Consider the following 21,508-nt stretch of genomic DNA (forward strand, 5'->3'; position numbering starts at 1 on the left):
CCCTCTGCTGCGGCCTCTCCCGTTGCGGAGCACAGGCTCCGGACGCGCAGGCTCAGCGGCCATGGCTCACGGGCCCAGCCGCTCCGCGGCACGCGGGATCCTCCCAGACCGGGGCGCGAACCCGGTTCCCCTGCATCGGCAGGCGGACGCGCAACCACTGCGCCACCAGGGAAGCCCTGCAGGCCCACCTTTGTTCCAGAGCCACAAATACACACTAGGCTCCGGCCTCTGGGTGTTTGCTCAGGGACCTCCCTCCCCTGGAACACCGGTTCCCAGGCTCCCCCTCCACTTGCCGAAATCCCGAATCCTCCATCCTCCAAAGGGATGTGTTCTCTGTGTCTACATCCCCAAAGGGATGTGTTCTCTGTCTGCATCCCCAAAGGGATGTGTTCTCTGTGTCTACATCCGCAAAGGGATGTGTTCTCTGTGCCTACATCCCCAAAGGGATGTGTTCTCTGTCTACATCCCCAAAGGGATGTGTTCTCTGTGTCTACTTCAGTTGGACCTCTCTTGGGACATTGGTGACATTTTGGTTTCTGTTCAGTTTATATAAATCTCTCATCCGTTTCTAAAGATAGCTGTGGAAAGGACCACTTCCGTCTCCAACATCTCATTGGTAGGTTATGAGTCATGCGTGTGTGTGTGTGTTCAAGCACGTGTGTGATAAATACAGTGGAAAGAACATGAGTTTTCATGTCCAATAGATGTGGATTCCAATTCACATGATGACCCCACCTTCTTAATCAGCTCAGGCTACCCTATTTATTGACGCCAACTTGGAGTGACCTGGAGCAAACGAAGGAACTTGCTGGGTCTCAGCTCCTTCACTCATCGAGATGGAATCATGATGTCTACGCTGAAGGGCTGAGGCATGAATTCCCAGTGACGTGTGTATGTGCCTCTGCCTCTATGTGGAACTATCTTAAACCGTCTAAAGGGATGAGACTCAGTCCTGTTTTTGAGCCCTCCCTCAGGGCCCAGTTACAGCACTTCATGACTCATGTTAACACTGTCACGAATATCCCATCACTTCTCTCCAGCGCAGAGAAGCATGACATGCAGATCTGGCCACAGTGTGGTCCCCTGGTGGGCACACTCCAGGCCCTGGTACTCCGCTCTCCGGTCATGTGGGCCTCATTTTACAAGGAGCAATGGGAACCCTGTGTCAAGGCCCGGACAGGGACAGGCATCTTGCTTCTTTGGTGAGTGCGACCTCATTGCTCGTCTGGAGATGTGTCAGAACCTGTGCTCGGTGAGGTCCAGCCTGCGGGCTGAGGACCTGATCCTAAGGAGGTCAGCCCTCCCAGACCCCCACTGGGAGCAGGAAATATTGCTCACAACCAGAAGAAAACGAGTTTCTATTCTTTAGAAAACTGAGTTAAAATATTCTGACTGTCTTTCTGCCATGTTCACCTTTCAGTGCTGCCTTTAAGGAATCAGAAAGCAAATGATCTTCAAAATGATGTGAGTGTGCGTGTGTATGCATGTGTGTGTGTGTGTGTGTGTGTGTGTGTGTGTTCACTGATTTATTACTGTTAAACCTGGTTACCTGGTCACCACCATCATTCTGATGTTGCAAAGCTGAGATACCTTCAAGTTCCAGCCCAAAGATACCTGCTTGAGAAAGTGACTGAGGGCCTCTGGAGTACGCAGAAGGGGCCAGTCGATGGTGCTAGAGGTGCCGGCTTCATCCCTAACCAATTCTGTCACTTAACCTCTTTGGACCTCAGTAGCCTCACCTCGAAAATGCGGATGAGAAGCTTTCTTTCTTGTCATTGTGACAGGGGTGAAATGAAGCGCAGTGATGTTTGGACGTGTTTTATAAACTCTTATGTGCTGTAAGCGATCAGTTAACACTTCACACTGGGTTTCCTGCACACACTGATGACCCTCCAGCAAGAGGCTCCAGGCCAGAGCAGCAGACCACGGCTGGAGGATAAACCCACGTGATGAGCTGGCCTCCAGCTACTCCGCCTGACCGCTTCTCATAGAGTTTGCTCTTCAGGGTATGGTCATGGACCACCCTCATCAGAATTACCTAAAGAACTCACGAAGAATGCAGAGTCCCAGACCCCAGAAGTATGGCCCAAGGATCGAACTCTTTAGCCGGGACCCCAATTTATCAGGCGATCCTGATACATACCGAAGTATGAGAATCGTGGATCCAATGATGCTCCTAGAAACGTGTTAACTCAGTCATTTATTCCACAAACAGTTACCTGGTCACCAGTCTCTCGCCAGGGGCTATTTGTGGGGACAAAGTCTTTGGGAGCAGGGGAGACGTGCAGGCGACTATCTCACTCTGATGCAACGCCAAGTATCTAATGAAGATACATCCAACCCTGAAGTCTGTAGGCCGCATTAAAGGCCAAGAGATGAGGAGATTGCTGGCTTCCCGTTCCGTTTCCTCCTCTGGTGGGCAAAGCTCCACACACAGTATCTTAGCTATTTCTCCCCAGAACTCTGAAAGGTACAGAAGGACACTGAGGCTCCTCGAGGTTCAGTAACTTGCGGGATCCTGTGCAGTCAGTGGTGTGTTGGTAAATGTTCAATCGCAGGGTGGGCAGGGGAGCCCTGATCCACACACCTTCCCCGTGGGATCTTGACAGAAGGACAGAAGGGCCACAGTCCCTGCGCCATCTCCTGAGGGGGAGCTGGGACCCTGCCGGCCCAGAGTTCCTGGGGTCTTCACCAAGCCACCCTCCTCCCTCCCCTTTTTCCAAAGAGCTCCTGCGTGGGATATCATTTAGGTCCCTCACGCACTGGAACTTGCTGCCTCACCAAACTCGGAGCAGGTGGTGTGTGGGCTGACAGACGGCCACAGTGGAAGCCGGGCCGGGAGTGCTGAGTATCAGCCCCACCAGGGCTCTGCTGAGACTGGCCGTGCACAAGCAGGCCTGTCCACCTGCGAGCGCTCAGGGTCAGATAAAGGCCTCTCCTGGCTGAGGGAACACCTAGGGGGTGTCACAGTGTGTCTCAGCGTCCCCCCCAGCTGGCTTGAGGATGCTGCTGAGGCCCGAGCTGAAGGGTAATGGGAAGAGGGCACCGTCAACCAAGCGCCCCCAGGAGTGTAGCAGCTGCCCTGGGGACAAGGGCGGGAGGCCTTGGAGACAGCCGAGGCCGGGGCCTTGACCACGGAGGTCGGAGAGATGTGCGTTCCTTCCCCTCTCAGCAAACGCAGCTTACCTGAGCTCCCCCAGCTCAGCCCAGAGAGAGGGAGAAGCATCAGCCCTGGGAGGCTCAGCCAGGACAGGTCGGGTAGGACCTCCAAGGTCTGGCCAGGCTGGCGCTTGGGCTGGGACGGGTGGCCCTGAGGCATGAAGGTGCCCAGACGTCCCTCCCTTTTCTCAGGCAGACTTTCTCGACCCAGCCCGTCTCCGACACACGTAAGGAAGGATTTGGGGGTGGGGGTGGGGGACAGGAAGCTACAGAGAGCCAATCACCCTGCACCGGAGGCTTCAGGGCTGGTTCTGTCCGAGTGTGTGTGCGCGCGCGCACGCACCCGCGCGCATCAGCGGGAATTCTGTGAGAGAAGCGGCCAGATTCTGGAGAGAGAGAGAGGAGAGGCGAAGGACGAACAAGAGGGGAGGAGAAAACTGAGAGTGGGAGAGACAGACGGATAGAACAGCAGAGGGGAGAGCGAGGGAGGGGAGAGGGAGGGAAAGTGTAGGGGAGAGCAGAAAGGGAGAGCGAGCCGAGAGAGGGGACGAAGAGGAAGCGAGGTCGGAGGAGAGGGCGCCGAGCGGAGCCGGAGCGCGGAGGGACGGGGAGAGGGCCGGAGGGGCGGAGGCGGCAGCCGGCGCCCGCCCGCAAGCCGGGAGCCCGGGGCGCTCTAGGCTCTCGGCTCGGCGACGCGGCGGCGCTCGCCCGGGAGGTGGCGCGGGCGCCAGGGCTCCGCCGAGCGCGCAGGTGCCGGCCCGGGAGGTGGCGCGGGGCTCCGGGGAGCCATGGCGGCGGGGACCGGGGGGCGCGGGGCGGCGGCGCCGCCGCCGAGGCGCTGAGCGGGCGGCGCCATGGCGGCGCCGGGGTGCGGGCCCTGAGGGCCGGCGGCGGGCGCGCACCATGAACTCGTGGGACGCGGGCCTGGCGGGGCTGCTGGCGGGCACGATGGGCGTCTCGCTGCTGTCCAACGCGCTGGTGCTGCTCTGCCTGCTGCACAGCGCCGACATCCGCCGCCAGGCGCCGGCGCTCTTCACCCTGAACCTCACGTGCGGCAACCTGCTGTGCACCGTGGTCAACATGCCGCTCACGCTGGCCGGCGTCGTGGCGCAGCGGCAGCCGGCCGGTGACCGCCTGTGCCGCCTGGCCGCCTTCCTCGACACCTTCCTGGCTGCCAACTCTATGCTCAGCATGGCCGCGCTCAGCATCGACCGCTGGGTGGCCGTGGTCTTCCCGCTGAGCTACCGCGCCAAGATGCGCCTCCGCGACGCCGCGCTCATGGTGGCCTACACGTGGCTGCACGCGCTCGCCTTCCCCGCCGCCGCGGTCGTCCTGTCCTGGCTCGGCTTCCACCAGCTGTACGCGTCCTGCACGCTGTGCAGCCGGAGGCCGGACGAGCGGCTGCGCTTCGCCGTCTTCACGGGGGCCTTCCACGCGCTCAGCTTCCTGCTCTCCTTCGTGGTGCTCTGCTGCACGTACTGCAAGGTGCTCAAGGTGGCCCGCTTCCACTGCAGACGCATCGACGTGATCACCATGCAGACGCTCGTGCTGCTCGTGGACATCCACCCCAGGTGAGGGCTCTGGGAAGGGCTGCGGGGACTCGGTGGGGGAGGGGTGGCTTTGTGGCAGGAAGGGGGTCCTCGTCTCCCTCAGGCTCTGCTGTGTGGCTTTGGGCAAGCCCCTTTAACACCGAGCCTCCATTTCCCTTCTGGAAAACTGAGGTGGGGGGGGGGAGGGGCCACCGTCGCCTGTCTCAAGACAGGTGCTTAGAGCGTCAGCAAAGCAGGACCACCAGAAAACGTGGGTGAAACAAACAGATAACGTTTTCGAAGCATCAGCGTAGAAACCACAGAGGAGCCGAACTTTGCTGGACGTCTCGTACTTACTTTATGTTTGTAGTGTTCACTTTAAGTAGCATATGAAAAGGCAGTAATCTCTCTTCGCTGCTTTAAATGGTTCTAATCAGGCCCTGAGAGCTTGGCCTGGATGCTTAGGGCGCTCCTGAAGAGCTCTTCAGACAGGAACATGCTGCTCTGCTGGGTCTTTCCTTTCTCTGGTGTCTGGCACCGCCTCTGTCTCCTGTTCCTGTGTGTGTGAGAGTCCTCGGGCTGCACCTTCCTCTGTGGGTCCTTAAAGGAGCATCCGAAGGGCTCTGAGGGGACGGGGGTGCTCTTCCTACCCTTCCCAGACAGCACCGTCCCGTGTCTCCTGGGCTTGAAGCCTGGGAACCCCTGCAGAGGGAGGGCGTCATCCTGAGGCTCCGGTGACAAAACCTGCCCACCCTTCCATATTCACCTGGCCTCTGTTTCTCAGGGAGGCAGGCGGGGCGGGCAGTTCAGGTTCACGTACCCCCCCACCCCGCCCCTGCCCCTGGCCCTGGGAAGTCCTGCCATCCTTCGGAGCCTCTGGGGAGAGAAGGGGGAAACTCTTAGCTGAGGCGTCCTGAGCTCACCTTGGCTCTCCCCCAGAGAAGAGGAGCACAGCAAGGAGAATGGCTGCTGGTGCCCCTGCAGTAGACTCTGCTGTTTTATATCCTGGTGCCCCAGACGCTTAGAAGGGGGGTTTTGGTGTCAAGATGGCATGAAAAGTGACGCAGGCCGAATGTACCAGTGTGGAGGAGGCCAGCGGCAGGGAGGGAGCTCGGCCCCTGTCGTGCGGCTGCCTCCCCGGCCAGGGAGAGGCTTGCGGCTGAGGGGGACAGACCGGAGGGTCAGTGTAAGCAAGAGCTCCTTCGGTTCTGGGTTTTTTCTGCCCACGAGCAATACAAAGAGAAGACCGTGAACTTCACTGCGTCTGAACACAGGACATGTATGCGTGTGTCCGCTGTTCCCCTCAGGGTGGCCCTTCCAGATTACATGCTGGACCAAAGCTTCCAGTCACAGAATCTTCCTCCCAGAATCATGTACAATATGTACATGTAAATGACACCGGGGCACATGAACCATGTATGAACTTGTGTGAGCCTCACACACACAGTCCTGTGTGTTCATATATCAACCGCACGGGTAACAGATCACTCCGTGTCACAGGTGTGGCCCTCCTGCACACTGACACAAAGGCATGCCCTGACTCACTGCCTGCGGCCTTGCATGGTTCAATGTCATTTAAGCATCGCAGAGCTATTCCCCTTCCTGTCGCCTCGGGGCGGGAGGACCTCGCTTTAGAAGGTGCATCATCCCTAGGACGTGCGCGGGGACTGCTCTAGAAGCTGTAGGCAATGTTGTTTAGCTCTCGGAACTTGGACAATTTCTGCAGTAAGCCCACTTGCCATGAGCCTAACAGCGGAGGAGGGAATGAGCTGGGAAAGGAATCAGTTCTTATCTAGACCAGTATAAACCCCGTCCCCGCTCTCCCTCCAACTTCCAGAACAGGAGGGCGGTGGCTCCTTTTCAGCCCATTTAGGATGTAGGGTCGGCTCCAATCTTGCCGGTCTCTCACGGACTCCAGGCCAGACACTACAGAGAGAGCTCCCAGGGGTGTCAGGAAAAGAGGCGGTTGCTCGGCTGCCCTCCGATCCTCTCTTCTCTCCTCCACTTCCCTCCGGGGAAATCTGACTGCTCCTGAGCCCAGGATGCTCTGAGGAGACCCTCTTCCCAGAGCCACGGACAGGGCCCTGCGGGGCCAAGGAGCAATGCCGGCCTACGCTGGGGAAAGGAAGGGCTTCCGGTGGGACGATTGCCCTCCGCCACTTCAGACAGGCCCCGCTGGCTGACGGCTGGCCTGAGGTTATGGAATAGTGGGCAGATGGGACAGCACTGCCCCGGCAGTGACCACAACCTGCCTTTCTCTGTGGGGTCGGTTCCCAGAGTGAGAGCATGGGTGGTGGGCCACACGGGAGGGCACCAGCCTCCCTGACAGCAGATTCACAGGCTTCTTTCTTGGCGTCTCCAAACTCTTCCTTCTCACAAATGAGAAACTGCAGAGCTAACTCGGGGGGCGGGGGGGAGGGGGGCTGCCCCTAGGTCCCCCGAGCCTTGGGCACTAAGGCTTCAGGAAATTTCCTGGCCAGTTGGTACTGGGAGCTGGGTGGGTGGGGTTCCAGTCCCAGATCAGCAGAAGCCAGGCTTCCTTATCGGGAAGCCAGGGTGGCAGGTGGAGGTGACTTGGCTCACTGGAAGAGTCACGTAACGGCCACCACACTGATGGCCTCCTGGGAATGAACTGTGAGTTCCCTGAGGCCCAGGGTGGCATTTGTCGGGAAGCTCCCTGGTGATGCCAGCTCCTCCTGCAGAGGGTGAAACGCAGTGAGTGACAGGCTGGACGCCTCTGCTTTACCACCCCCAAAAGGTCAGGGACCCTCTGCTCTAAATTAAACCAGGGACCCTGAGAGACGTCGCCCCCTCCTGCCTTTCTGGGGTGGTTTCTCGAGTTACTACAATCATAAAGGAATTGGGAATTCCTAATATTTATCACCCACCTGGTCTCCAACCGCTCAGTGTGCTTGGTTCAGTTCTCCCAAACCACTACTCCAGACCAGTTATAGCCAGATCCTCTCCCTGGTGCCACCAGAGACATAGAAGGGGAGCCCGGACATTGGTGCCGCAGCCCTTCTCTCCCCGTCCAGCTGAGGGCGCCACTTGCCAGCACAGGTTAATGACTTCAGACTCGACTGTTGGTGAAGCACTCATTCTTGTGATCGAGGGCTACAGGGGGCTGGCTGGGTGCCGAGCCGGAGGGTGTCAGAATTGTGCCACAGTAGACGGTAGGGCTCTCACCGTGCCCTTGACTTTGCAGATGAGGAAGCTGGGAGCCCCAAGGAAGGGGGACGCTTGCCGTATTTAACAGATCTGGACTGTGGCTTCACCCAAGATTCACACCTAGGTCTGCTCCTAAGGTTTACGGATGGGGCGAGAGTGCAAATGGAGTTTCACAAACCGTCCACATGAATAGTTAGGATTTCTAAATTCAGCATACAAAGTGTTAAATGAAATATGTTCTATCCTCCTACCTTGAGAAATATACATTCATCACACCTGGCAAGGCTGGGTTCGGATTTAGAGTTCTCGGGCTCCTTGGAGTGCAGCCTTGTACGTGGCCGGGGGAGGTGAGTGGGCCCCATGCCACAGCCCACCGCACCCCCGCCCGACACCCCAGCATGGAAAGGGGCCTCCTCACACGAAGTGGCCACTGCAGGCTATGCCTGCACATGTTACTCACAGATGTCTCCCCTCCGGGCCAAGCCAAGCACACAGGTGGCACAGCCCTTCCTCAGGAGGACGGGCCCAGGGAGGATGCTGTGCGCTTTCTGGAAGCAGGATCAGGGCATTTGGGCAAAGAATTCCGTGTCCCATGTACCTAGAGCTTGGTCTAGAATGGAGGATGTGGGTTCTGGGTGGGCACATCCCCTTGGCCCTGTGAAGTCTTCATTTCGTGGGGAGGTGTGGGTCCCTCAGTATCCAGGGCCCAGGACAGGGTCCGCCCCCTCTGGCCAGGTCGCAGGGCAAGGCTGCTCACAGCAGTCCTAAGCCCACACTCAAGGCCCTTCGCCACCAATCGGGCAGCTCGTTCCTTTGCCTTTTGTTTCATTCTCCAAAACGCCAGAAAGCAAATCTGGATGTCTCTCTGAGTGCTCTGAGCGCGGCTCTCGACTGGCTACCGTCCTCTGGGGATCATTCAGGACCCAGACCCACCGTCTTGTAGCCACAATCGCCTCATTTACTGACTTTTCAGATATTCCCAGTATCATCCGTCCCTCTGCTCTGTTACGGAAGCCTCCTGGGGAACATGTCTTTGACCCTACATGTCACAGTGCTGGAGGGCTCATCTCCTTTTGGCTCAAGGGAACTCCGTGTCTCGTCACGGCCCTGGGGTCGCCCCACACTGGTACAGCGCTTGCACTCTGGGCAAACGAACCGGGCAGGAGAGCTTTGGGCCTCTCACCCTCTGCACTGCGGATTCTGCTGGGCGCGACGGCACGCAGCGTGCCCATGGCTCAGGGACCCGATGGGGGGACACCGCAGATTTTGGTGTCAGGGGACCTGGAATGAGTCCTGGTCTGTCTTGAACTTACTTTGCAACCCTGGGCATGGCATAAACCTTTTTGGCCCTCTGTGTCCTCTTCTGCAAATACGTACAATGACTGCTTATAGGGCTGCAAGAGTTCAAGGAGCTCAGTTTTGCAAAGCTACGGCGGGAAATAAATGACAGCAAGTGCAAAGTGATTTTATTATGTCGTTGTTTTCGGAGCTGGTGAGCTGCTCTCATACTGGGCTTAAACAATACTAATGATAAGCCAGAGAGCTGCACTGCTCCCCTCGGAGCCTGGGAGACTGCCCTGCTGTCCTCTTGCTGCCGCCTCCCTGGTCTCACCTGGAAACGGGGGTGGGGGCACTGGGCACAGAAGTTGGGTGCATTTCTCTTCCTTTGCAGGAGTTCAGGGATGCAGCCACATGGTTCCAGACTGGGTGTCAGGAACTGGTGCTAGCCCTGCCTGCAGCCCACTCTCCAGGTGGGCAAGTCCCTGTCTTCTTTGAGCCTCAGTTTCCCCATCTGTGAGCTGGGTTGGGTGGGTGAGAGCATCTTTCGTACTACACAGGACTGTAGAGCCTAGCCAGCCCGCCCCAGAGCAGACACATGACCAGGCCCATGTGGATGTTAGCCAGGCACAGCACCCATCCCACACACCCGCTATGCTCCCACAGCATGCCAGGTGCCACCGAAATTAGGGAATAGCATCCGTCGCGCCCTGGAGACCCAGAGAGGGTCACAGAACCAGCACGAGAGCCCAGACTCGAGCTCAGGCTTTGTCTGGCACAGTCCCTGGTCGCAGCGCGCTCTCTCTCTCTCTCTCTCTCTCTCTCTCTCTCCCCCCGCCCCCACTTCTCTCTCCCAGCTACCCTTGTAAATGCAGCAAGAGAATTTTTGCCGTGGGAGGGATCCCAGTGGTTCGGGGGTTCAAGGTAGTGCTGGAACATAGTCGTTGTTTTATAAATATATGCCGAATGAATAATAATTAGGATCCGCACTTAAGTGCTTACTCTGAGTCAGGCACTGTCCTAGGTACTTTCTGGGTGTTAACTCAGTTAATCTCAACAGAACCCTACCAGATAGGTACTCGTATTATCCTCATTTTAGAGATGAGGAAGCTGATGCACAGAGAGGCTGGGTAACTTGCCTAAGGCCACACAGCAAGTAAGTGGGGAAGCCTGGATTTGAACCCAGAGGTCTGGCTCTGGCACTGCTCGCATGCTTACCACTTCACTATCAACCAGACAGGACTCCAGGCCATGGAAGTGTGTGCACGGCCTGACATCCACTGACGAGTCTTGCTTTGTCTGAAAAGCTCAAGATTTTTAAGTCTCACTTTAAAAAATCTATTCTAGAGCAGATTTCTACTATCATCTCTTTTGAGAAGGTCACTTAAAAATGATTGAGTCTTAATTTTCCTAAGATGTTTTTAAGGGTTGTTCATTAATTCAAAGACGTACACTCATTAGGTGTTTTCTGGGTTTAAGATGTTGAGCTTTGTACTGTGGGAACCCGAAGAAGGAATGTGTGTGCCGAGGGCTTGCTATTTAATCCTCCCTCCTGTACAAAGCTTGGCAGGAACAAAGCAAATTAATTCCCTATAGGATTTTACAGTGTAGAAGAGTGACATTGATTATTCTAGCCTCTAAAGGGTCCGTTTGATTCCTGTAGAGTCACTGAAATGTTTCTGTTTATCCTTCTGAAGACCTTCAAAGCTTTAACCAACATCCGTCTTTAAATATTCCTCAGGGCTTTGGGGCAGGATTGTCTGGTATGGCAGGGTGGGGGGCTGCTTCTCCTGGGGAGACAGCTGAGTCCTCAGACCCTCAGCAGGAACCCAAGTCCCTCCTTGAGGGCAGGGGCCGGGGAGGGCAGAGGAAGCTCCTCACTCCTTAAGAGCTTGGCAGCTGGGGAGTCACTTCAGACCCTGAAAAATGGTAGCTCTAGTTTTAGTCATAACTCTGAAATCGTCCACGGATAAGTGAGGAACCAAATTCAGAGAGGTTGAGTGACTTTCTTGAGGCCACACAGCTATGAGGGCACAGCTGGGACTAGGACACAGAGCCAGCACTTGTTCACTCCTCAGGGTTATTCTAAATGTCTGAGAAATGGATAACATGGTCAGGGTCACAAACTGGAGGAGGGCCCGGCCCCAGTGCACCACCAGTTTCGCTCGTGTCCCCTTGATTCATTTACGATGACTTTGGTGCTCGTTTTCGAGGAGATGCCCAGAATTCTGTACTCCTCTCGTGGGGTGAGTGTACTGTGATGCCTCAGGACACGCAGCTCATGCCCCAAACCTCCAGCAATTCCTACATCGATTGCACTGAGAGTTTGGGGGGAAGTATTTTAATATTAAACAAGCAGTCCTGTGTCATGGAGAATGCGCCAGACACGCTGCTAGGCTGACCATTGTCCTGGTTTGCCTGGGACTGCAAGGGCTCCCAGGATGTGGGACTCTGCGTTTGAAAACCAAAACGGTCTCAGGCAAGCCAAGAGGAGTTGGTCACCTCACCGAACACAGACCTCCGGGGTGGGGACCCACGCCTTCTCTCCATGCCACCTGTGTTGTGCATATGTCACAAGAGCCACGGGACTTTGGGAGAGGACACTGCGGACACCCAGTGTAAATGGAAAGGGCGGAGACTTAAGACTGATTCTTGCTGTGTGGCTTTAGGCAAAGTCGCCCCTCTGTCCCCGCCCCCTCGGCTTGTATTTTTCAGATTTTCTGAATGAGGTGATGCCCCAGTGCCTCCCCAGGGATGTGTAATGACCCCAGTGAATTGACAGATGACACTCGAGGCTCCAGAGTCAGATGGCCTGGGTTCAGCTACTGCCGTCACTTAGGGAGACCAGCCATCCTGGGTTGCCCGAGATGGAGGGGCGATCCTCAGACGCAGGACCTTCTGTTTTTAAAACCGGACGGCCCTGTGTAAACCATCCAGGCTGCAGGACTTCTAGCGCTAAAGCTGGGACAGTGCTGGTTATCCGGGACAAGTGGGTCACTCTACTGCCACCCCTCACCAGATCCCTGTGTGATCCTGAGCAAGTGTCTTAACTCCTCTGTGCCTCAATCTCCCTCCTTATCTGAAAACATGAAGATTACAAGTGTATCAGCCCTTTGCTTATGGAGATGTGTCAAGCAACAAATGCATATGAACCCCCATCACAGTATCTTAAGATGGCACATATCAGAGACTCAAGAAATGTGAGTTATTAATATTAGCTATTAGAAATTAATTCATAATGTTGGTCATGAGTAAGACAGTTTCAGCCAGTATGAAATCTGTCTTTACTGGGCCAGACTCCAGTTGCCAACTCTCTAAATTCCTGGAAAGACACAAGTCAAGGGAAAAAAACATCCTGCAAGAATTTCAGGGGGCTTCAGTCCAAACTAACATAGCACTGTCCCTCTGTGATCAGAAATCGGATAAAGAAGAGTCTCGATTAAGTCTGAAAATGGCAGTTCTTGTGGAAGGAAGGGGAGGCTGCCCTGGCGTTCATGCTGCTCACGAGCCTGGCTCAGGGATATTCTCTCCACTCCTCGCTTCTGTTGAACAGAGGGGCCTAATTGCGGTGCCAGGTCACTGCAGCCCAAGCCTGTCTCTGCCAAGTTATCTTCACTCCTGGGCAGCTCTGCCCGCAGTCTTCCTCCCTGTCCAGTTTTGGAATCATACGATTTATTTTAAAAGTAAACAGTAGAAACACATGCCCACGTTGGGCGCCATGGTCTGGAGCATGTGAATCCTGACGGCTGGGCTCGCCTTTACGTGCATGCGCCTTGCCTGTGGATAGGGACAGACTGGCTGTTGCTTGTGCATTTCCCCATGGCTGCAGGAAGAGGGTTGCAAGACCACTGCTCCCAGGTGGCGTGAGATGTCAGTTCTCGAAAGGCCGGGAGCAGAGTGGAGTCAGGAACGGGGTGTGGTTAGAGGCGTGGGTGGCCATCCGCGGAGCTGCGGCCCCGATTCTCCAGGGACCTGGCGGTCCCGTAGCTTCACCGAGCTTCGTCTCTGAACAAATCAAGTGACTTCTCCTTCAGTCACCTCATAATGCGTTACCTGTAGCTCCGGGCAGGGCTGAGGCTTTGGGATGGAAGAGACAGGGCTGAAGGTGTGGAGGAAAGGAAGCCCTGGGCCACACAGAGTCCAGGCCATCCCAGCTGGAGAGGACCAGCTTCCAGTCACATGGACACGGGTTCAAGTCCCGCCTCCACTCACCAGCTGAGCAAATCATTTGGCCTCACTGTCCTCATGGTCTTCATTGTAAAACAGGGCAGGTAAAATCCACCCGGCAGGTTCAATTGTGGTGAAGATAAGAATTAGAGATATCACTTACGGAGTGTGGACTCGGGCTGGCCCATAGCACGTGATAAGTGAAGGACATGAGTACTAATAATGAGTTTAGATTTGCACTTGCTCGGGTGCTGTGCTAATTGCTTCATGTGCTTCGTGCATTGAATTCTCCAAGCAGCCCTTTGTGGCATCTTATTATATTACTATCCACGTTTTACAGATGCCGACCCTGAGGCTTAGTGATGTCACACAAGGTGCCCAAGGTCACGTGCCTGCAGCTCAGACCTGAGCTCAGGTCTTTCTGGCTCCGTGGTCAAGTTCCTACAATCGCGGCCACTGCCCGCGTGCGCACGTAGTAACTCGCTGTGGCCTGCAGGCCCCCCCTGACTCAGCTGACCACCACCGCACTTTTTCCTCTCTCACACGCAGTGTGCGGGAACGCTGTCTAGAGGAACAGAAGAGGCGACGGCAACGCGCCACCAAGAAGATCAGCACCTTCATAGGCACCTTCCTCGTGTGCTTCGCGCCCTACGTGGTCACCAGGTGAGCTCGGCGCGCGGGCCACGGCCTTGGGGCAAGTGGGCCGGGCACGGGGCTCTGGGGAGCGAAGCAGGGCCTGCGTGGCCTTTAGCTGGGCCACATGTCTTCCAGAGGCTGGATCAGGGGATGAGAGTGAACCTGACAGGTTTAGTGAGAAGGGCACACACTTTTTCTCTTCGGCCTCAAATTGTTTTGGATTAGACTCCGGACCGAAAGGCAGTGAGACTGTCTCCCACTTGATCTCCAAACCACATCATGCTAACCCTCAGCCCCCAACCCCAGGAGACCCGAAAGGAGAGGACAGGAGAGGAAAGACAGGGGATAGCACCCTGCAGGGGGTGGGTTCTTACTGCCCACTGAGTGCAGGAAAGCCCAGCTCGACATCCTCAGCCCGGACACCCTGCAGAGCCAGTGCCACGTGCCACCTGCCCAGGGACCAGGGAGCATGCTGCATGCCCAGCCAGGTGGGCCCACCTGTCCCACGGCTCCAGGGATCTGCCACTGTTAGTCCAGGCATTGTGAGCTTGTCACGTGCTCTCCCAATCCCAACCCCCCCACGCCAGCCAAGGTTGCAGTGCGCTGGCCTCAGGGCTGTGCGTTCCAGAAGCCAACCTGCTCCAGCTACAGAATTTTCCTCACACGTTGAAGCCAGCAAAAAAAAAAAAAAAAAAAAAAAAAAAGTATCACCCACTCAGTTTTGCTCACTGGAGGGGAAAATACCCACACAAATTTGTATCCAGAATGGCTTAGCTGTTTGGGAAGGTGACAATAAAAAGGACTTTGATGTTCTATTAGGAGGAGGACGTGGAGCCGGGGAAGTAGGATCTGTGCAGGATTTGTGTGCACGCGCGTGCCTCTGTACGAAAGAGAGAGCGCACAGCCCATCCCCCTGCATCCCCCAGCAGCCTCAGTTGTCAGGGACGTGGAAGGGACGCCCCGCCTCACCGTCCCCCAGAGTCGCGCTCTGGAGAGGAGGAGCTCAACGTGCCCAGGTCCCCCTGTCTTTCCCTGTCCCTACTCATACTGAGCTGAAGCCTGGCCCCCCATAGCTCCACCTATGCCCCCCATCCTGCTTTCTGCAGCCCAGGAGAACGTCTGTCCTCTACTAACAGAGGCCCTGCCAATTTGCAGACAGTGAGCTGGGGTTCCCCAGAGCAGCCCCCATTCTCCAGACACCACAGCCCCGGAGTGTCTGTCACTGTCTTTTCTGTGCATGCCAACGCCTCCGGGGGAAAGCCAGGGGGCCTGCATTTCACTTGAAACGTAGGACACAGGACTGTCTGCAGGTCTCGTCCTGGGTCTGCCCCAGGTAGAGCAGAGCCGTCAATTCTTCCTTCTAGAACTGCCCGCTAGACCTCAGCGCTCCTCACATTCTCTGTGGGAGACCGTCCCGTACGTCGCAGGATGTAAGCAGCACCTCTGTCGTCTACCCACTACCCGCCGGCAGCACCTCTTCCCTCCTGCTCCCCAGTTTTGACAACTAGAAACTCTAGGCAACCAGGGGACCAGAATCACCCCCGGGTGAGAGCCCCTGGTCTAGGCCCGCCGCGTCCAGCCAGGACGCCGAATACCATGTCATAGCATCTGATAGGGACGCGTCCCAGCCTTCTGAGGCAGGAGCGGGTGAAGTGGGCTTGGCTCTGCAGGGGGACAATCCCAGCAGAAGGGACAGCATGAGCCAGGTGTAGAGCCCTGCACGGGAGCCACCAGCCACAGGTCCCTTTGAAGCACTTGAACGTGGCTTGTCCAAGTTGAGATGTGCTGTAGGTGTAACGTACACACTGGGTTTCCAAGGCTTAACATGACTGTATAATTATATATATATATATATATATATATATATATATATAATATATGTAATTAAAACGTTTTATATTGATTCCATAGTGAAATGGTGAAATCTTGGATATATTGGGTTAAATAAGATTTGTAATTAAAATTAATGTCACCGGTTTCTTTTCCCACCCGTGGCCCACCTTCTCTTTCTGTTGGGCAGGGCTGGCCCGTAGTCAGGGAGTCTGGGGCCTAGGTGTGCCAATGCCCTCGCTCCCAGCTCCTTTTTCCCCTTGACCTCCAGCTGCCCGTATCATCCTTTTCCGACCAGGAACCCACTGGTTCCCAGGATCGCCCTTCCGGCCGCGCTGCACGAGGCTGCCCGTATCATCCTTTTCCGACCAGGAACCCACTGGTTCCCAGGATCGCCCTTCCGGCCGCGCTGCACGAGCGCTCGGAAGTCCCTCCCTCCTCCCCCGTCCAGCGCCCTGCTCGATGCTGGAGTTTATAAGCAGTGGCCGAATCAGTGTCTTCCTCTGTGGGGTCAGGTGCATTGAGGCAGGAGTCCTCGGAGGGTCTGAATGAGGGGACATCAGGTCCCAACGCTGGGTGACAGTGCTGCGGCAGACACACATCCCTGTGGTTAGTCCTCTTGAAATCGCACCCCTCTGGGACCACCTTCCTCTGTCCACACCCCCATACCCCGCCTTCCGTGACCGGGGGGAGAAGAGATTCTGATGAGGTGCCTAGTCTCCGTGGTAGCTGGGCCCCCAGGCACACCCCAGGGAGATGGACACCTGTGGACTTGCTCTTCGCAGGCAGGGGAGCCCTCTGGGCTCCAGGTGTGTGCTGGGAACGGCCAGGATCACACCAGAGCTACACTTCCACCACCAGGGCAGCGAAACTGCCAAACAGGGTGGGCTGGGGTGGGGGTGAGGCAGGATATGCTCTGACACCCACCTCCAAGGAGCCTGACCCAAACTCTCCCATCTTACGCTGAGTCCGGGCTGAGAACCACACAGTGATTGTGGGGAGAAGTCAACATCTAGTAAGGAATCCATAAAATAACCCACGGAGGCATTCACCCTGGGATATCTATCCTGCTCTCGCCAGCACTGGAATCGGGGCCATGCACACTCTGGGTGGCGACTGATTCTCCTGCTGTTCTTCTCAAGCTGGTTCTGAGTGTAGACAAAACCACCGCAGTCTCAGAAGCAGCTGAGGTCAGACTCTGCTCTGGAAACGTAGCTGAGAATTGAACTTCTTGCAGGAATTGATGGCTTATGGAGAACCTAGAGCTGTGGGTTATGGAAGTGGCAGTTGCCTTAGCAGTGTCTCATCCAGGGAGGGCGAGCTGATTGCAGCCCACCTGGGATCCGCTGCGTGAGGCGAGCCAGCGCAGTGTTGACAGGGGTTCGGAAGGCAACGCGGTGAGTGACTCAGCCAGGGTTCCAGCCCGGGTCTGCCTGGAGCCAAAGCCCACGCACGGCGCCCCTTGCCCTGCACTGTTCTGCTTCTCTGAGGGCATGGGGGCTCCCTCCCAGAGGATATAGGAGGGCACTTTGTGCCGTGACCCCCTCAGAACCAGGAAGCTGCAGCTTCTGAGATGATAAGGTCAGGGTGTTCAAGTGTCACTTAAACTCCTCACTGAGCTGTCAGTGCAGAAGCCGCTATCTCCCGAGGCTCCACAGTGACAACCTCTATCCAAGCAGCCCGCCTTGCTACTCCCCCCATTGGAGCCTTAGAGGTGGAGTTGTACACAAGCACGTGGGTTCACGTCAGGCCAACCGTGGGGAATGCTGGGAGCTGGCAGAATCAGAACGCCGAGAGAGAGGAGGGGCTTGTGCTGTGACACCTGCCCTCCCTCTAAGTTGATCAGGAAGGTCCGGCTGGCAGGGAGGAGGTCCCTTCTCTTTATTCCCAGTCTATTCACATCTGCCTGATAACTTTCTCAGACTGGGAAGCATCATTCTTGGGTCAAGAACCACTCAAGTCTTCCAGTAGATTCTCAGGCTTCCCTTACTGGAGAACGTGGAGTCTTTATAACCATACCTATCACTTATTCGACACTTGTAATGTACCCAGGAGGTACCAGCACATACCTGATTGCCCCTAGTACGGCTGTCCTGCAAGGTGAGTGCTAGAGTCCTCATCTTACTGAGGGTCAGCGAGGTGAGATGCGTGGCCCCAGGCCGCAGGAGTAGTGACTGGCAGAACCAAGGGTTAAAGGTCCGTGCCAGGCCTATTGGCAATAATTTAGCCCTGTGGGCATGTCACATCTCCAAAGCCTGGGGACCGGGCACTGAAAATGTAGAAATGTTTATCCTCAGGCTTTTGATCCAACTTCCTATGCCCAGGCATCTTGGCCTGAACCCAGACATAGTATCCAGGCTCCTGTGGGTAAAGGCAGGTAGGTGAGTGAGTTCTTTCACCAGAAGCAGCGGTGGGTTCGCATGGAGTCACCTCCGACCTCCCACCTGGCTGGCAGCAACTTGTGTGGACCTGGAGTGGGGCTTAGAGGCCATCAATGCTGGCAACTGGAGCCATCGTCAGACTCGGGGGCCTAACTCTGACCATGAAGCCAACACCTCTCAGAGAGACAGTTCCCCCAGCTGCACCAGCCAGCCAAAGAGCCCCTTGCACCTGCACTTTGTGGCCTGTCAGATGACAGAGGGACACTTTGGAAACCTCCACCCTCACTCTTAATAGGAGCCACTACCTTCTATTCACACACTCACACCGGTTCCCAGGTCCTCAGAGCCCTAGTGGGTCACATCGGGCTCTTTCCGGAGTGTTTGAGCGTGGTCTGAGGCTTTGCAAGACATTCGCATCCAAAAGCTCTAATTACATTTTTCTGAATTAAAACGTACTCGTCTAGAAGCATGTGTGAGGCGATTATCTCTGCAGAGGTACAGGCTTACAAATAATTATGGTTGTCCCAGATCCGCGGAGTGGGGCTTTGAGGCATTTGTGGATCAGACAGCACCATTATTGTGGCTTTGCAGAGTCACAGAATTATGTCAGAGGGGTTTAATATGCAGGTGGCTGTCCGGTGTTAATATTCTATTAATAAAATGCCTTTTCCCTGCTAATGTCTCATGAACATTTAAAGCTCCAGCTTATTACTTACAGTTCTTCACATATGCAGACCGGATTCTCCAGAAGTCTTCTTGGGAAGACATTGGGCTTGCTTCCCAAAAGATATTCTGTGGCCCACGTTGCATTTGGGGCACAGCGCGCGCGCGCGCGCGTGTGTGTGTGTGTGTGTGTGTGTGTGTGTGTGGCAGCGGGGAGAGATGATGGACGCACAGGAGGTGTAAAGAGGGGGTGTGGATTTACCACTTTAAATTCAAGGGTTGACAGTAAAGGCCTCGACCGGCCCCTGGAACCGAGTCAAGGAGCTGGGAGGGGCAGCCTGGCACCAGGAAGGCCTGTGGTCTCTGGTGCCCACAGTCCAGGGTTCAAATCCTGGCTCTTGCACGTCCAGGCCATGTGGCCTTGGCCCGTCCCTTTGCCTGGGTTCCTTCTCTGTAGTGTGAAGAACAAGCAACACTGTCGAAGGGGGCGGGTGGGAGGTGCCTGAGACAGTGTTTGTCAAGCGTCTGCCAAAGCACTGAGCCTCTGGGGACACAGAGGAGGAGCTGGGTCTGGGGCTACTGGTATTACGGGTCTTGTTCTCATCCCCAGAATTTAGTTTCTTTGGAGAGTCCATTGTCGAGCAGAATTGAGTCATTGGTTTCTCTGGGGGTTCCGAGAATGCCTGAGAGTTCTGGCACGTGTACCCCATCCTCCTCCCGGGACCAGGAGGGCCAGGCTGGCAGGGACGGGTGAGAGGTCACCGTGGGTGAGGGGCCAGGGGGCCGGCTTCCTGGCCTGTCAGCCCTCTGCTGTGACAGCCAGCACAGAGACTTCCCGTGACCCAGATCAGAGGGCCCTGTGCTAAGAGAAAGGACATGGCTCCCTGGAGGAGTCCCCCCCGAACAAATACAGAGCTACAGGGTGCAGAGGTGGGGCAGACACATAGGACTCGGGGTGGCGGGAGAGGATGGGTGTCTGTTCTGTGTCATCTGAGTCAGAAAAATACCCATCCCTGTGCTCTGCTTCTGATAAGGTGAGTCAGAAAAATACCCATCCCTGTGCTCTGCTTCCGATATGGCCCCAGGCCACACCCGGCAGCATTTCACACCTCCCGCCCCAGCCAGGCTCCGACCAGACGTCCCCAGGTGCTCACAGCGCGTCTCTGAGCCACCTGCCTCAGAGTCACCTGAGATGCTTGAGAAAGCAGACTCCTGCCCTGGCTTCCCCTCCCCGTGTCCTCCCCGCATCAACCCTCCGCCTGACCTCTCAGCCCAGGGGATCCTCGGGGGAGCCGTGTCAGGCTGTCTGGGGCAGGCGTGTGTGCATTGTGAGCACGGAAGCATAAATGTGTCCCCCTGAATGGAGCCTCATGGCCGAGGTTTTGCCGGCACATACCTCAGGCGGTGCGTGGAAAGTCACCTTGGTGCTCAATGGAAGGTGAGGGCAGGGGGCAGGGAGCGCTGGTTGTGGGAAAAACTCTGCTTCCCGGAGGGCAGGGAGGGGGCAGTGCACTGCTCTGGGGGCTGCTACCTCTGCAGACCTCAGGGGTCTACCCTTAGTGCTCACGGGCTCCAGGAACTCCATGGGGCTTGGTGCCATGTTGGTGTTACGACCAGGGACCCACGAGCAACCAAATCCTGCCTTACAACCCCCTGCATGCCCACGGGGTTCCTTAGCGGATGTGGCTCTGTTTCCCAGCACTGCTGCCGTAACTAGCTTCCACTAAGTGGCTTAAACAATAGAAATGTATGGCCTCAGTCCTGGAGGCTGGAAGTCCAAGATCAAGGTGTTGGCAGGGTGGTTCCTTCTGAGTCTGTGAGGGAGAGTCTGTTCCAGGCTTCCCCCTGAGTTTCTGATGGTGAACTTGCAATCTTTAGTGTTCTTTGGCTTCTAGAAGCATCACCCCATCTCTGCCTTCATCCTTTTGTGGCATTCTCTTGGCATGCATCTGTGTCCAAACTCCCCCCTTTTATAAGGGCACGGTCACATTGGATCAGGGGCCCACCCTTCTCCATTAGGACCTCACCTTAACTAATTACATCTGCAACTATCCCATTTCCAAATAAGATCACATTCTGAGGTGCTGGGGGTTAGGACCTCAACACATGAATTTGGGGAGACATAGTTCAACCTACAACAGGGAGCTATAGCGAAAGGAAAAAAGTCCCACTTAATTAACACCTGAGCCCAATAACCCCTAAACTCAGGGCTCTTGGGGCAGAGCTGGGGGCAGGGGCAGGAGAGGGGAGTTCAATAATCCACCATGATTCGTAGCAGAGAGAGAAAAGGCAGAGCGTGGCAGGCACCTAGTAGCACACAGTGACCCTGCTCCCGTGGAAACGCTGACTGATCAGAATAATAATGGCCCTTTCTTGGAAGGGAGGGTGTTTGGAGGAGATGAGCAGAGCTGGATCTGGCATGAGAAGATGGGCTGGAATGTTCCCTTTCTAAAAGGTCATCTGGAGGGGACCACGTGATCATCCCCTGCCCAGATCTAGCATTAGAAAGAAGCAGTTGTAGCAATACGGAAGTCCCTGCCCCTGCCCAGTCCCCTTAAACAAGTGGGGGGCTTCCCTGGTGGCGCAGTGGTTGAGAGTCTGCCTGCCGATGCAGGGGACGCGGGTTCGTGCCCCGGTCCGGGAGGATCCCACGTGCCGCGGAGCAGCTGGGCCCGTGAGCCACGGCCGCTGAGCCTG

General features: G+C 56.1%; 1 protein-coding gene across 1 annotated transcript in view; it reads left to right on the plus strand.

Annotated features, from left to right (window-relative positions):
* The first annotated feature begins 4,062 nt into the window (after window positions 1-4,062).
* Window positions 4,063-21,508, plus strand: part of GPR26 (G protein-coupled receptor 26) — a 20,530-nt gene continuing 3,084 nt past the window's right edge. Inside the window, exons 1-2 of the mRNA XM_007119972.2 lie at window positions 4,063-4,730; window positions 13,851-13,964. Coding sequence (XP_007120034.2) covers window positions 4,063-4,730; window positions 13,851-13,964 — 782 coding nt within the window. The remainder of the gene's footprint in view (window positions 4,731-13,850; window positions 13,965-21,508) is intronic.

The sequence above is a fragment of the Physeter macrocephalus genome, chromosome 20 (assembly GCF_002837175.3).
Source record: "Physeter macrocephalus isolate SW-GA chromosome 20, ASM283717v5, whole genome shotgun sequence".
NCBI classification, from domain to species: Eukaryota; Metazoa; Chordata; class Mammalia; order Artiodactyla; family Physeteridae; genus Physeter; species Physeter macrocephalus.